Source organism: Stenella coeruleoalba, assembly GCF_951394435.1.
Source record: "Stenella coeruleoalba genome assembly, chromosome: 7".
In the NCBI taxonomy this organism is placed as follows: domain Eukaryota; kingdom Metazoa; phylum Chordata; class Mammalia; order Artiodactyla; family Delphinidae; genus Stenella; species Stenella coeruleoalba.
The window spans coordinates 8,402,792-8,419,406 of NC_137153.1; the positions used below are offsets into that span (position 1 = coordinate 8,402,792).

At 39.8% G+C, this 16,615-nt stretch overlaps 1 protein-coding gene across 4 annotated transcripts in view; it reads right to left on the minus strand.

The window, feature by feature from the left end:
• SPOCK3 (SPARC (osteonectin), cwcv and kazal like domains proteoglycan 3) overlaps window positions 1-16,615 on the minus strand; it is a 428,476-nt gene that overhangs the window by 174,467 nt on the left and 237,394 nt on the right. For all 4 annotated transcript variants that reach the window (XM_079925607.1, XM_079925606.1, XM_079925605.1 and 1 more), the window contains one exon: window positions 4,564-4,687. In XM_079925607.1, the coding sequence (XP_079781733.1) occupies window positions 4,564-4,687 (124 nt within the window). The remainder of the gene's footprint in view (window positions 1-4,563; window positions 4,688-16,615) is intronic.

Below are 16,615 nucleotides of genomic sequence, written 5' to 3' on the forward strand. Positions count from 1 at the left end.
GCAACTGGCAAGGCAGAGTGCGAAACAAGCGGTAAAGACCACGGGTCAAACGTAGATTCAGATTTTACTGATGGTCGCTACTTCAAAGATAAGTGTGTGACAACACGTACGTTTCCCAACTTTTCATTCTCCTAAGGAACTACATTAAACATAATTAAAGAAATTAAAGAAATCACAAAACCTCTATAATATCTATGGAGTTTGGTGAAAGACCATTTAACACACAGTTACTCACACAAAAGTAAGATTATAATTTCAAAAATAAATCAATATATCAATGTAGAAACTAGTGAACACTGTCCTAAACTCATTCAATATATATAACTCAAGAGTCTTGAACAGGTCAGGAAAGCAAGCCTACGTCTCTGTCAAGGCTACGGAAAAGCATAAAATTATCCATGAAGCAAAGTCCTGGGGAAGGAGATGCAGGTGTTTGGGGTACCGAGAGATTAAAGCCTTAACTCTCAAAAATACAGCATCCCAGCCAGGAGCCAAAAGCCAAGCCAAGTTGAAAAGCAGTTCAAAGAGAAACAGTGCACATCTATTCCTGACTGCCGATCTTTCAAAATAAAATGAGCTCAAAGTGTTCAGGGGAAGGAAGGCAGGACATGTAAATACCAAATGCTAACAGGAGAACGTGGAAACTTACAATGGAATTTTCTCAAATTACAAGGAAGAGTAAATGCTTCCACTTCAGTGCTAATGTTACTGTTCTACTTTATTAAATACAAGAACAACAACTGTTATATCTAAGAATTCAAAGGCAATAGATTGAAGAGATGCAATGGTGGTTCTCAACCATGCCTACACATAAAAATCACTTGGGGAGCTTTCAAAATTTAGATTCCCGGGGCCTCGTCCCAAACCAATTTAAGTGGCATCTCTGCAGCTGGTGTCGGGAACTGCAGAATAAGACGCAGAAGCTTTCTATTTACTTGCCTTTCCTCAACACACACACACACACGCAGTTTCCTATACTGACTGGTATTTATTGCAATAGTTCAGCTCCCAAGCACTGCATGACTAAAAATCAGAAAAAAGTATCAAAAACCACCCAGCACGTTGTGCCTGGAGAGTTCACGTTACAGACACCCGGCTGAGCTCTAGAACATCAGTATTGTTTGCTGACTTCTGCTCAGCAGATATAGCTTACAACCTACACAAGTCAGACACAAACATGCCCTAGTTCTAACATAGATGCTACATTGGAGAACAATTCCTGGTTTCACTGAAGCCAGGCAACACAATGCAAAGAGACGTTGCCTGAAGGAAGAAACAGAGACCTTCATCTTTTGTGTCAATTTCAGGAATGATTACCTCTCAAACAGCCTTGAACAGACTTATATTTACATTTTTCTGCTACTGCTGAATTCGGAAGAATTCGGAAAACATGGGTTCTTCTGAACAGAATGATTAAGTAGACTTCCAAAATAGTCCATCGCTTTTCTTAACATGAAAAAAATTAGATAACATTACGAAAACACTTTTTATGAAAATCACGAGTCCCAATATTTCTCCAAGTAAATCTATGTTTTCAGTTATTCATCTGTGCCTTTGCCTTTTCTGTAAACATTTTAAAAACACTCCTCTGAGGACGGCTACACAAGCTGACACATTCAGGGCTTGAAGGCTAATAAAATAATTATTCAAAATCGGTTCCTTTGTGTCATGAGGCGCACTTTCCAAGATTAAATCCTTGTTACGACCTTTGACTAAAGTTTCCTTCGGAGACCTTCTGATAACTGTCTTTCTCACCTCAGCCCCAGCGCCTGGACCTACTGTGCTTTGTAACGACCTCTCCTCCAATTATGTTGTACGGCGGAATATAACTTAATGCTTCATCTCGATAAATTGAGCTGAAAGTAATGAGAAAATATTGTGGGCCTAAAATAAAACATATAGGAATATGGTTTGCAGTAGTAAAACAAAAACCGAACCGAACCGAAAACCCTGTACGTCAGTGCAGGGTGTCCGTAATACAGAGGGATGGTAAGAAGACCCGGATGTAGGGTCCCTCGCTCTGGACCAGATGGCCTGGCTCTGGTCAGTCGTCATCATATCAGGATCACTCAGCTCCAAGCAAGGAGCTTCCCGGATTGCGCGGAGCTTGGGATTTGGAGCTCTACCTTTACTCTGAGCGCAAATGCCCACCAGCCCCCAAAAGCTGTTTAAATCTGCCCTGTCAGCGTTTGCCTGGTCACTGACAAAGCTGAGTGAGGCAAGAGCCGGAAGAAGGGTCCCGTGACTCCTGCACCTGCCTTATTTATTATCTTGTTCATATGACAAGATAAGCTTCTCCAGACGGCACTGGCCTCTGCACTCTTTGTTCGGGATGCCTAAAGAGCCCAGGGCAATGCCTGTCTCACAGGAGAAAGGTTGAGGCCTTCATGTGAATTTAAATCCCATGAATTTCTAAAAAGTGTTAGTAAGAAGAGTTTAGCCTGGGTTCCTCCTGGGCTGAGATCACTATTTAGTTTGCATTATATTATACAGTTCAGCTTGCTGTCAGTGTAGACACTTAAGGCTAGAATTGGTGATCAAAAGTGGAAAAATCACGAACTTAAATGAGAATCAACAGAAATGAGGATTGAAGTTTGGGTTGACTAAAAACGCATATTCATTGGAACCATGTTCTTTTTATTTTTATGTCTTTCTATACAAACAAGGCACGCATTGAAAGTGAGACATATCCAAAGAAATGTTAAATTAATAATTCAAGGATGGATTATTTAGAATCATTCTATTGACAATATCAGTGAGGGTGTAGGATTGTAAGCTGGGGCTTCACAACAGTGGGAAACCCCGAGGAATTGTGAATCCACGTGAATTAGTCTACTTATGGCAAGAGTATTTAGTCCTGAGTGGGAGACTGTGTTTCTCTAAAATCATCAAACAAAGACTCCCACGTGGTCTCAACAGGTAGAAACCTCTTGTGATCGTACCTCTGTGCCCTGTGACAGTACACTGTCAGAGAATGGATCATGGCAAGAGGGTCCTAGAGAGGCAGGTGGCGGCCTAATGCTGGCCCTCTCCAGGGAGGATGACACCCTCCCCGGTGCTAACACACCAGGGCCCACAGCAAGTACATTCCTGAGGCTGAGAAAGACACAGGGCTCCCTGAGGGAGATGCCGGGAATGACCTCAGCCTCTCTCTTGACTCAACCTGTTCAATCATCAACGTCCATCAAGTCAACTTAGGAGTCAAATTTGCTTCCCAAGGAACTCCAGCTACCACGCTGAATACTAGAACCTGCATCCTTTGTTGTGAGTTAATGAATCAGCATAATGCGATCCACATCGTGAGCTGTGGGATGTGAGAATATGAGGTGGGTTCCTTCTCCCTTGCACTGACAGCAGGAATATCAGCTTGCAAAGCAGAGGGTCCCCGAGATCGAGGTAGTATTGAGAGGATGGGTGACACACTCCTTCCTCCTAGCAATATCTCCACCCCCACATACACCCTGAAAACTTTAGCAAACAGGCACATGGTAGCCTCACCCAGTAAGTACTATGCACACATCTATTGACTGTATTAAGCTTCCTCGTCCCTGTAGCCCTCTTCTCAACTGTAAACTGCCGGTGCAAGGTGTAGGGAAATACTTTCTGAGAAAAAGTGTGGTTCATAAAGTGGTAGGCACCAAACACAGTGTTCTGATAGCCAAAAACTTCTGGAATTTACTTTGCTTTAAGCAAAACTAGACATGAACTGAGGTAAGGTTACTTTATAGACTTCATGGATCGTATTTAACTTGAATATACCTATAGTTTCTAAAAGAAATGTTGATCTGTTTAATTACAGGGTAAAGCCCCACTGGGGACACTACATAATGTGCTATCTTACCTTCTCAAAATACATTTTAGAACAATCTAAATTCATAAATGCAACTGACCCTGAAGTTTCAGGTAAGAGGTCATGAGCCGTATTCCTTCCTATCACACAATCAAAGAAAACTCATTGATGTTCTATTACGTAAAGTTCTTAAAACCTCCTAAATATTTGAACGATGTGGGGCATCAAACGAGGTGCAGATTCATGTAGCTAGAGACACTGAATCAGAGAAGACATCAAATCTGGGCTTCGGTGTCAGCTAAATATGTGAAATGTGCTATTTCTTTCTGAGACTTGTTTTTCTCTTTTGCTGTAAGGAATTTTGGGAGGCTTAAATGAGATAATATAGGAAATAACATATGAAATAAAATAGTACTGATGTTGACGGATTTTAGCTGGGACAGCTGTTGTAACTGTTAACATTATTATACACATGGTAACGCTTCTGCCCTCTCTCAGAGTATCAAGAAAGGAAATGTTGGTTTTAATATCTGAGGGTTCAGAGTGTTCACAGAATCAATATTTCAAACTTTAAAAATTCTGTATAGGAGAAACAAATGTACAAATGTTTGAATCATATTCCCAACTAGTGATATTAATCACATTATTTTAAAAGTTAAAGTATTTGGATGACCACACTGGAGAACTAACAGTTTTAATCACTTACTAATGACTATGTACATACATATATGAATATGTATATGTTTTATAATAAATGACTATCGTTGTCTTACCTGAGAAGAGTAGGTATGTCCATCTGAACCACAGACGGGGCTGGTAGAGACCCCCGAGCACTGCTGGCAGGGGGATGTCGGCGGACCCCTCCACTGTTTCTGCCCAACTCCTGCATCTTTCATACTGTTGAAAAAATAAAACAAGCATACTTAGTGCATTTATTTAAAAAATAAATTTATATTAGCATCATGCCTTTTCTCCACTGTCATTCCAACTCTTCAAGATAAATTAGAATCAGTAAATTGTATCCTCATTTCCAATGTATTAGTCTATACAGTGTTCTTTATAAACTTTTGTTTCATAATCAAGGTTTTCCTATAATAAAATAAGAATATATTCCTTAAAGATTCCGCTGGTTACATAGAGACTACAGTTATACTTCATCACATGGATTCTCTGGTTTTAATTTGTGGTTGTGAAATGTGTTTTGAACAGCCCCCCAAACAGTTCACATGTCTGGAACCTTCCCAAGGGCCCCCCTAGAATTCTACTAGAAATAGTATTAGAAAGCAGACACCTAATTCACCAGGCATCCCAGAGGCGCATGAAAATAAGAGCAGCTTACTTCAGAGAAAATAGCAATAAGAAACACTTTTCCAGCAAAGACCAGTATTTAGAGAGCCCAATTAGCAGGTTCGGTGAGAGCCAATCCTCTCTTTCTTGTGTGGAAAGGACTCAAAATACATCCATCTGGCTTTGATCTGGAATAAAGTGGGAAAACCCATTCTCTTCCGCTACCTACTTCTAAATTATCCGTTTCTCCACTTTGATTAAACTGCTCCTGCTTGGCCTATTTGTGTGAACAGTTCACATAGAAATGGGCAAAGGCCTTAAAAGTAGGAATAAAAACAACAGAGAATCTCTACACAAGCATTTCGTAGTTAGAAGTCCTCCAGTAAATCAGCACTCGGTCTTGTTCATTAAAACTGCTCATGGAGAGTAATTTGATGTCTCTATCAAGATGAGAAACGAGGTTTTACTGGAAACATTTGCTGCCCTTTGGCTTTTTTTTTTTTTTTCACGAGTAAGTCAAATCTACAAAAAAGTAACCCCAAAAGACAACTAAGACATGTAGTGTTAATCCTCATTATAGGGAAAGAAGTTCGGACTAATGTACTTTAAATTGTGATAACATTTGGGTGGGCTTTGGGAAAAGGTTTACCACCTTCTCTTACCCCCTCATCCCTCTCCCCCGGCCGCTTCCCCCTCAAAAAGAAGCCTATGATAGCTCCAAACACATTTTCTTCATTTAACTTTTGTAAATTCTGCCAAATGACCACTTTAAAATCTTGTCTGGCCACAGATATAACCTCATAAGAGACACAACAGGGAAAATGACCGTGCTGCCATTACTGATTAAAAGATTGGCACATGGGCTTCCCTGGTGGCGCAGTGGTTGAGAGTCCGCCTGCCGATGCAGGGGACATGGGTTCGTGCCCCGGTCTGGGAAGATCCCACATGCCGCGGAGCGGCTGGGCCCGTGAGCCATGGCTGCTGGGCCTGCGCATCCGGAGCCTGTGCTCCGCAACGGGAGAGGCTCACGTACCTCAAAAAAAAAAAAAAAAAAAAAAAAAGACTGGCACAAAATCCTAATGGGAATCAAAACAATGACTGGAAAAACAGGGACATTATTCTACGCCACCTCCAGACTCGTAAGTCACAGAGACGGAGCAGAGAGAAACAAGAAACATAAAATATTATGTTTGCCTTTTTCTTTCACTGTGTGCAATCAAAACAAGGCACGAAATTATGAAATTATTTGCTCTTCAGTTACATTAGGAGAAATCATTACCAAGCACAGGCTTCTAATCAATAGAAAGTATTTTATTAGAACAGCATATCTTTATCGCTTTTGCTTTGGGATATGCACCTGTCTGTACCCTATGACATACATATGTCAACACTATGACTCTTTGTAATCACCTCATTCCCTTTTCCTAACTTTAAAACTCCACTGAAACACAGAAACTAAGATTGTGACATTACTTTCTTGTATAAACATTTTTGGATACATGACGTAGTCTTTTATATACAATTCAAACAGTAATTATATCTAGAAGTGAAATCTTTTTGAAAATTGGAAGATTTACTAGAAATTATTAAAATTCAAATGACTTCTTAAACAGTGAATTTACCACGTACCTGTAAAATAAGGTTTGGGGTAAAAAGTTTTAGTTATCATTATTCCCTTCAAAGTCAACACTGCTGAAGCCTAAACACTTTCAGATTCCTGAAGTGTATCAATAGAGATGGTATTTTTTATGTAGATTTCATCCTGGTCAGGATTTGCTGAAGTATCATCAACATTGGAAGCATCATAATATTGCTTATATTTGCATCACCATTTTGCTTGAGGTGATGATAAATTATACCATTCTGTAAACCAGAAGAATATTTACTTATGTTTAGTTTAAAATAAATACAACATTAGATGACGATAAATTCACCAGAATTCATGTTTTAATATATTATTCATGCCATACACATGGAGAACACTGAGTCAGGAACATTTCACTATACTCAGTAAATCCAAAGGAAGCACTTAGCATTTTGTCATCAGAACACAGACTTTCTAGAAAGGACAAATTAGTCTACACAATTTGAGGCTTAATTTGAAATGCAAAATTCTAAATATCATAGATTTTATGTGTTCTTTTAATCATCTCTGACCTGAAGAAAATGGTTTATGACATTTTCTGTAGAAAGACAAATTACATTCAAGCAGATACAGGGCGGTATAGAAGATGGTTCATCCAGGCATATATTAATGTTGGAATTAGGGTATGAATACAAATGAATTTCTAAGACTGTTATTTGAATAAAAAACTACTTCTACAACTCCATAAATCAATTAACCATATACGAAGAAGAATCGCTAGATATAGACAAATAGGACATGTACATTCTTCATTTCAAAAATCAAAACGTCTATGATTGTGAAAATAAGGTTCTTTCATGTGAAAACAAAATGAAAAACCTCACAGCAGGTACTGAGGGGCAAATAAACTGTACTGTTAACAGGACTTGAGGAATTCTAGTAACTCTGACCATTTCTCAGAACAGCCCAAACAGGCCGCTGTGTGTGGTGGAGTGGGTGGCACACCTGGACCACCCTCAGGGTCCCCTCAGCATCCTGAGGGTTCCACCTGTCCAGGTACATGTGGTACCTCCACTCAAGTCTCTTCACCAAGGAAGAGAGTTTTTCATTCCAGAGTCTCTTTTATCAGACGTATCCTGTGATTCAGAATTTGTTTGCTTTAGCATCAGGAACGTTTCTCAGAATTAGTGTTAATCAAAATCTTGTCTATTAAAATATGTTTGTTCTTAGGAAAATTAGTGTAGTTTATGAGCTAGAAACACAATTTTCTAAGATTTAATTAAATATCTATGCATTATGTGTAATATGTAAACATTTTTCAGATTGCTTTTTAATTATATTTTCAAGGCCCTATTTAAAGAAGAGCAAAATGTGTTTACGTGAGAGAGAAAATCCTGGCAGTGAGTGTACAGACCAAGACGGGCAAAGTCAAGTGCTTGGGAAAAGGTGGAGCCAGCTGAGGCTATCAGAATGGATACCTGGCATCTGGGGCAGGCGAATGACAGGTAAGAAGTTAGACTTGGCAATCTGCTCTCAGACACCACCAGCCCCCACCAAGAGCAGGCCAGCAGCCACCTCACAAGACAGGGCCTGGCAGCCAACCAGGCTGGGGACCAGCCCTGCTTATCAGTCGGCCCAATGTAGTTGGCTCCCCCTCAACAGAAGGGCCCACACAGCCCACACAGGGGTACCCCTAGAGCACATAGTTCTGGTGACAGACATGAGTGTGCAGCTGGGCCTCACAGGACACTTCTCCAAGATCAGGAAACATAACCAACCTACATCATACATAGAAATAAACACAGAGAATTAGGCAAAAGGGAGAGATGGAGGACTATCTTAGAAATAGACAAAATAAAGAGATCAGAACAGAAAAAAAGTGAAATAGAGACCAAAGAGAGAACAGAAAAGATTGATGAAGGTAAGAGCTGTTTTTTGAAAAAATAATCAAGATTGATAAACCTTTAGCCAGACGTATCAAGAATCAATGCAATCCCTATCAAAATACCAATGACATTTTTCACAGAAGTAGAAAAAATAATTATAAAATTTGTACTGATAATCAAAATACCCTGAATAGCCACAACAATCTTGAGAAAGAACAGAGTGGGAGGCATTATACTCCCCAACTTGAGACCATACTACAAAGCTACAGTAATCAAAACAGTGTGGTACTGGCACAAAAACAGACACCTAGAGCAATGGAACAGAATAGAGAGCCCAGAAATAAACATTTATATGGTCAATTAATCTACAGCTAAGGAGGCAAGAATACAGAATGTGGAAAAGACACCCTCTTCAATAAGTGGTGCTGGGAAACTGGACAGCTACACACAAAAGAATCAAATTGGACTTCTTTCCCACACCATACACACACAAAAAAAAATCAAAATGAATTAAAAATTTACATGCAAGACCTGAAACCATAAAACTCCTAGAAGAAAACATAGGTAGTACATTCTTTCACATCACTTTTAACTGTATTTTCTTGGATTGTCTACTTAGGCAAAGGAAACAAAAAGCAAAAATAAACAAATGAGACTACTTCAAACTAAAAGGCTTTTACACAGTGAAAGAAACTGTCAACAAAATTTTTAAAAAAGACCTACTGGGGCTTCCCTGGTGGCGCAGTGGTTGAGAGTCCGCCTGCCGATGCAGGGGACACGGGTTCGTGCCCCAGTCCGGGAAGATCCCACATGCCGCAGAGCGGCTGGGCCCGTGAGCCATGGCCACTGAGCCTGCGCGTCTGGAGCCTGTGCTCTGCAACGGGAGAGGCCACAACAGTGAGAGGCCCGTGTACCGCAAAAAAATAATAATAATAAAATAAAATTTAAAAATAAAAATATAAAAAAGACCTACTGAATGGGAGAGGATATTTGCAAACTATATACCCAATAAGGGGTTAAAGTCCAAAATATATGAAGAACTCATACAACTCAACACAAAAATGAAAGAAAGAAAGAAAGGAAGGAAGGAAGGAAGGAAGAAGTGACCCGATTAAAAAACAAGCAGAGGATCTGAATATAAATTTTTCCAAAGGAGACATACAAATAGCCAACAGGAACATGAAAAGATGCTCAACATCACTAATTGTCAGGGAAGTGCAAATCAAAACTACAATGAGATAGCACCTCACACCTGTCAGAATGGCCATCATCGAAAAGAACGCAAATTAACAAATGTTGGTGAGGATATGGAGAAAAGGGAGCTCTTGTGCACTGTTGTGGGATTGTAAACTGGTATAGAAAGTATGGAAAACAGAATGGCGTTTCCTCAAAAAACTAAAAGTAGAACTACCATAGGATCCAGCAATTCCATTTCTGAGTATTTTTCTGGAGAAAACAAAAACACTAATTTGAACAGATACACACACCCCTATGTTGATTGTAGCATTATTCACAATGGCCAAGATATGGAAACAACCTAAGTGTCCATCAACAGATGAATGGATAAAGAAGATGTGGTCCATATATACGACGGAATACTATTCAGCCAAAAAAAAAAAAAAAAGAATGAAGTTTTGCTACTTGCGACAACATGGATAACCCTGGAAGGCATTATGCTAAGTGAAATAACTCAGAGAGAGAAAGACAAATACTGTATGATCTCACTTACATGTGGAATCTAGAAAACAAATGAACAAACATAACAAAACATAAGGAGTCATAGATGCACAGAACAAATAGGTGGCCGCCAGAAGGGAGGGGGTTGGAGGGAGGAAAGAAATAGGTGAAGGAGATTAAGAGGTAGAAACTTCCAGGTATAAAATAAATGTCATGGCGATGTAAATGTATAGCAGAGGGGATATAGTCAATAATATTATAGTTGCAGGAGATGCAAGATAGGGTTGGGGATTAAGAGGTACAAACTACTATGTATAAAATAAATAAGTAAAAATATACATAATTATAAAAATAAATAATATGTAAAATAATATATAATATAAAAGTAATATACAGCACAGGGAATATAGTCAATATTTTATAATAACTTTAAATGGAGTATAATCTATAAAATATTGAATCAATATTGTACACTTGAAATTAATATAATATTGTAAGTCAAGTATAACTTCAATAAAAAAAAATAATAAGATTGTAACACCTTTGTATGGTGACACAGGGTACTTGACTAGTCATGGTGACCACTTTGTAATGTATAAAAATACAGAATTACTATGTTGGTCCCCTGAAACCAACACAATATTGTCAGTCAATTATACCTCAGCAAAAAAATAGGTTTGGCAAAAGCATCGCTAAGTATATTACTCTGACTACTCTAAGTGCAAAAGATCTTTAACCTCTGAGAGGAAATCTAATTTTTTGATATATCAAAGGCTATTTTCAATTACTTATTTTGAATTATTATCAGATTGGGTAATATAGTTTTCTCCCATTATTGATGTATAAAAACTCAAACTGGCTGCAAAACCCTGAAATTCTTAAAAATTACTCTTCCAACTGCAACCCTGCTACAATCAGACTCTTCAAATAATACCTTTGTAAAAATCTATTGTTTATTCAATTTTGAAAGATTACCTTCCATTTACAGTTATTACAAAACATTGGCTCTATTCCCCGTGTTGTACATACTTCCTTGAGCCCATCTTACACCCGATAGTTTGTACCTCTCCCTCCCCCACCCCTATACTGCCTTTTAAGAGAACTGTTAAGTATATATTTCATTTTGAAGATTAAAGTTAAACATTTATTTATCCACCTTATAATGACGTCCTATATCCCCATGATCCTTTTCCTTAAAGAGCAAATAACTGTATATTTGAACCCAGGGAATTGAAGCCATTAAATGATAATTTATAATACACAAAGTCAAGTTTTTTTCTCAAAATCTTTTTTTCTTAAATATTCCCCCATTCAAGGTGCTGAGTTTCATACCAATATACGTGTTATGTCTCTAATGGCTGGAAAGTTAGGCTCACAGAGAAGTGTTTATCTACGGCTTGTGTTCCGGCACACGGCTCCTCCACAGCAGCTGGGTTGAATCCCCTCTCCCTGAGCTGTCTTCCGGTCCTGACTCACCCTGCACGTGGGTCTCCAGCATCACTTTCCAGCCTCAGTCACACTTGGAAGCTCATTAGCCTCTAACTTTCCTATTAAATCCCACGTGCATTCCTTCCACTTCTGTTGACTCAGTTTCAGTCTATCTGGTTTTCTGTTTCCTTAACCACGTTGTGCATTTTAACAATATAATTTGAACACAATTTCCACGTTTTAGGATTTACCTTGATTTTAGAAAGTGCATAAATAATGTTACCAAAACGGTTAGCTGAAAAAAGCTCATTCCAGTTTCATCTGAATTGCACTTTTGACTGTGTCATCAATGCATCCTGGCAAGTCAGCAGCCTCCCTGGGTCTTAACTTCTTCATGGATACAATTCGAAGCTTCATCTGTATGGCTCATTTGCTCTAGATCATTCCACAGTCTATAAATCTTTAATAAAATTACTTATGTGAAGACACACAGCAAAAATCAGCAGCATAGACAGTGAGTACCGGACACGTGTTGTGGTTTCTGACCTTGGCTTGCGTTACTGAGCGACACAAATACCTCATCATGGCCTGAAGGATGATGTTGCATGGGGCGAGACTGCTTGAGATATCTGAATCATAGACAAGTTATAATGATGTTTGAATAACATATTCTGACAAGTAAATATGTTTTATTAAGCAGTGAGCATACTCACAATTATTGAAGACATCAATAAATAACGTCAAAATTTCAAAACAGACATCACTATCAATCACCCTCATAATCTATTTCTCAATCTGAGCTCCAATGGATTGAATGAGTAATAAAGCTTCGAAACGTAGAAAATGTAGATGATATTGAATTCAGACTCTAGGGTTCTGGGTCTCTGATGTTTCCATATATTTCATTCCCAACAGTATTTTAATTAGTAAAGACCTCTTCACTTAAACTACGGTAAAAGTATATTCAACTGCAAAGGATCTCCGTTATGTAAGATAGAGAGTCACTGTAGTTGTTATGGGCTAGAAATGTCCTCACGTCTATTTTCAGCAAAACACAGGCCAATAGACTGGGAATTCATGATCTTAACATACGATAAATCTTAACATACCTAATTAATAAGTATGTATAAGAGTTACTGATTGCTTTCAAGCCAATAAAAATGTTACCATAAAGCAAAATTTCAGGAACTGAGTCAAATGTTTACAAACATGAGGTTAGATTTTCACGTGTTTTGATAGCCTTTCACATGCCAGACACACATATTACAATTCTATTATTGTAGCAATCTCATGCAATGTGCATTATTCTTTAAATTCTGAAGCTTGGAAGATGGAGGTTGAGAGAGCTTCATTATCTTCTCAAGTCTCTACCGCTTGTCTTTGGCCACTGTGGATGTCACGTGTTCTCCTTTTCACTTTGAAACTTGCCATAAATGTACATACAAAATTTTAAATGTCATGGAAGACCACACTCCCACAGTTCATAAATTTCTAGATCAGTTTCACTTAATAGGTAAAAAATGACAGCATAGCTCAAATTTTACTTAAAAAAAGATCTACCACCAGTAAGTGGTATCTGGAGAGTACATCTGGCCAATTAAACCTGAAAATTATCTAGAGTGTAATAAATAATACAACATCATATATGTGATTCTGATTCAGGGAATCAGTACGAAGATTAATTAACTAATATATAAACTGGCTCTATTTAATTTGTGTTGACATGCATGTTTGCATGTCAGATATGAGCATATGAGAATATTTGCTCACTATACTTCCTGTATTTAAAATAAGAATTAGAAAATGCTTCATTTTTCCAATTATTAATGTTCACAAGTAAAGCAAGCTTTTAACCATTAACTGTGTCCTTAATTTAACCTTCAGCAGTTCTACAGCAAAGCAGGAACTAAGATTTGAGTTCATGAAAATGTTGGATTCTTAAAGATCAAGGAGACTCTATATTTGGAAAACCATCTTGACATTTTTAAAATAACAGTGACAGATATGCAGCTTAAAAAGGGAAAAATATTCCACCTAAAAGAAAATGACTAATAACACAGCACTTATCAAAACACATGGGAACAGACTGATCATTCAAGATGTATTTTATATATCAAAAATACGTCTTGGGCTTCCCTGGTGGCGCAGTGGTTGAGAATCTGCCTGCCAATGCAGGGGACACGGGTTCGAGCCCTGGTCTGGGAGGATCCCACGTGCTGCTGGGCAGCTGGGCCCATGAGCCACAACTACTGAGCCTGTGCGTCTGGAGCCTGTGCTCCGCAACGAGAGAGGCCGTGACGGTGAGAGGCCCACGCACTGCGATGAAGAGTGGCCCCCGCTTGCCACAACCAAAGAAAGCCCTTGCACAGATACGAAGACTCAACACAGCAAAAATAAATAAATAAATAAAAACCAAAACACATAAAAAAAAAAAGTCTTGATTATGAAAAATTCTCGATTTTTGTTTTTCTGAACGTAAGAAATATTCTTAGCAACTGTTGGATAAATAGACCTGACAGCTTTGGCAAAAGCCTTAACGATTAAATGACACATTTTGTTTAAAACAATTATTAAAGATCATCCAAAGTTCAGGGACGGAAAACAGAGCTTTTCCTCCCTGTGCTGCCTTCACAGGGGTCACCTGTACTGGCCTCCTCCTTACTGCTTCGCTGGAAAAGCAAAGTTACAGAAACAAGAAAAAAGAAAGAAGCCCCATGATTTGCTCGAGTCTGATTTACAGGCTGAGAGAAAGGTTAACGGTTCAAAACCTCCACGATGCACTAACGCTTACAGCATTTTCAAGTTAACGAGTTAGTGACATTTAAAGGAAGCCTAAGTTTTTGACTCCATAGTATTTCTCTCTCTACCAGACCGGGTTTAACCCCTGTCCTGAAAGCATCTTCTCAGCACATGTCGACTGATGCTGGCGCAGTCAGGGGTAGAGTCACAGCTGCTGGACAAGGAAATGTTCTTCAAGAAACACTCTCTCAATAACTTCTACCATCTAAAGAGTTGTCAGGAAGGTCTTTTAAAACAGTTCTATTATGTTTATTCATAATATGTTATTACGTATGGTTACAGTTACTGACCACGTTCTAGGAACGGAATGAGACCTCGTCCAACCTGCACCTGGCACAACCAATAACTTGTCATCTTCTAACCTGGAAAGAGTACCCATGCATCCTTCTAAATACTGCTTCTTTTGTAGCCGAGCAGGACCCTACGGGGTCTCCCCAGAATAGCCTCCCACCCATGTCCTCCACCTGCCTTCCGTCTGTAGAAAAACTTTAGTCAAAGAATACATTTAATCAGAGAAGTGAGAAAATGCAGAAAGGAAAACAATCAAGCAAGACAAAATAATAATAGTTTAGCCATTGAACAGAGTCAAGGACTTTGGGTTCCTCCTCGAGGGCTGTAGATAATATTCTGAGCCACGTCCTTCCAGCTGTTTTGCAGATACTGAAGCTCCCACCAGGTGGGAGAAGTTAACTGCACACTGCCCACAAGCACGTAGACCCCAGACCGGCTGGAACCAGAAGGTTGATGATGCTGATTCCCGATGACCTCACCACCAGCCAATCAGAATTCTGAGGGTGAAGAGGGTCCACCAGCTGACCACACCCTGCTCCTTGAACACTGTAAGACCCATCACTACCTCCTCCAGGGCGGGCCACACAGTCTTGAGGGCATTAGTCCACTGTGGCCCCCTCTGCCTGGCAAAGCACTAAAGCTATTATTTTCTAGTTCACCCAAAACTCTGTCTTCGCGTTTCTATTCGGCACCAGCGAACGGAGGCCGAGTTTCGGCAACAATTTTACGCATTTATTTAGTCATGAATACACCCTACAATGTGTCCACGTACTATTTTACAGTCTGGAAGTTCCAGACAGTAGAGTCACTGAGTTCAGGGAGCTCAGCATTCTTTTGGAAACACAGAGACAAGCGTAGCATGGGGTGCGGTTCTCCTGTAGCCCAGGAGGTAACAAGGAGTGTGGGGTTTATCTGAGCAACTCGTCCTTATCTCTGAGGTCCCAACTCCGATGTCGTTTCTCTTGTAAAATGCTTTCTGACTCCACCTCTGGCTCCCTTTGTAACTTACGCCTTCATTTAGTTATCACTTCTAGTCTAACAGCCATGGGCATGGTCACCTTTCTCGGTTTACCAGCCTACCCTCATGGGCACCTACTTCTGAGCCTCTGTCTCGTACCCGCGGCCTCTGCTGAGCCAACAGAAGCATCCCTGTGCCTGATACACACCCACTCCTCCCCTCCTTCTGCTATTTCTCCCGGCTCTGAGCGTGGGAGATAACAGAGCCACTTAAAGCAAGAGCCTGCATTTTGTGGCCCCCGAACACTTCTTGTCTCTGTGGAGCCCCCATTCGCAAGGGAGCAGGATGGGCGTCAAGAGATGGTGTGTAATGTGTATGCATACGGCTGACTCGCTTTGTTGTGCGACGCAGACTAAGACGGTGTTGTGAAGCAATTACACTCCAATAAAGATCTATTTAAAAAAAAGAAAAAAGAGAGACGTGTGTGTGTCTAAACTGGATTGAACCACAGCAACCTCTGGAGTCAACACCCCAAACATTCTCACCTACAGCCCATTTACTCAATCATATTCCTGACTTTCTTTTGGTTAGATCATGCTTCCAGAACTAGCTTTCAAAATTGAGGAATGTGTTTCTGTCCTAGGTCTGCTGTAACAAATGAGCAAAACCTTTCTGGTTTCAATCCACAGAAGTTCCCCTTCTCACAGGGATGGAGGTCAAAAGTCCAAGATCACCTTCACTGGGTGCTGGCGGGGCCGCACTGGGGGTGACAGGTAGGTCCCAGGTGATGATCTGTCCCTTGCCCTTCCTGTCTTCTGGTGTCCTTGGCACTCCCTGGCTGCTGGCCCATCTCTCTCTGCGTCTCCCCCTCTGTGTGGCCCTGTCAGCACTCCCTCTGTCTCTATTATAAAGAG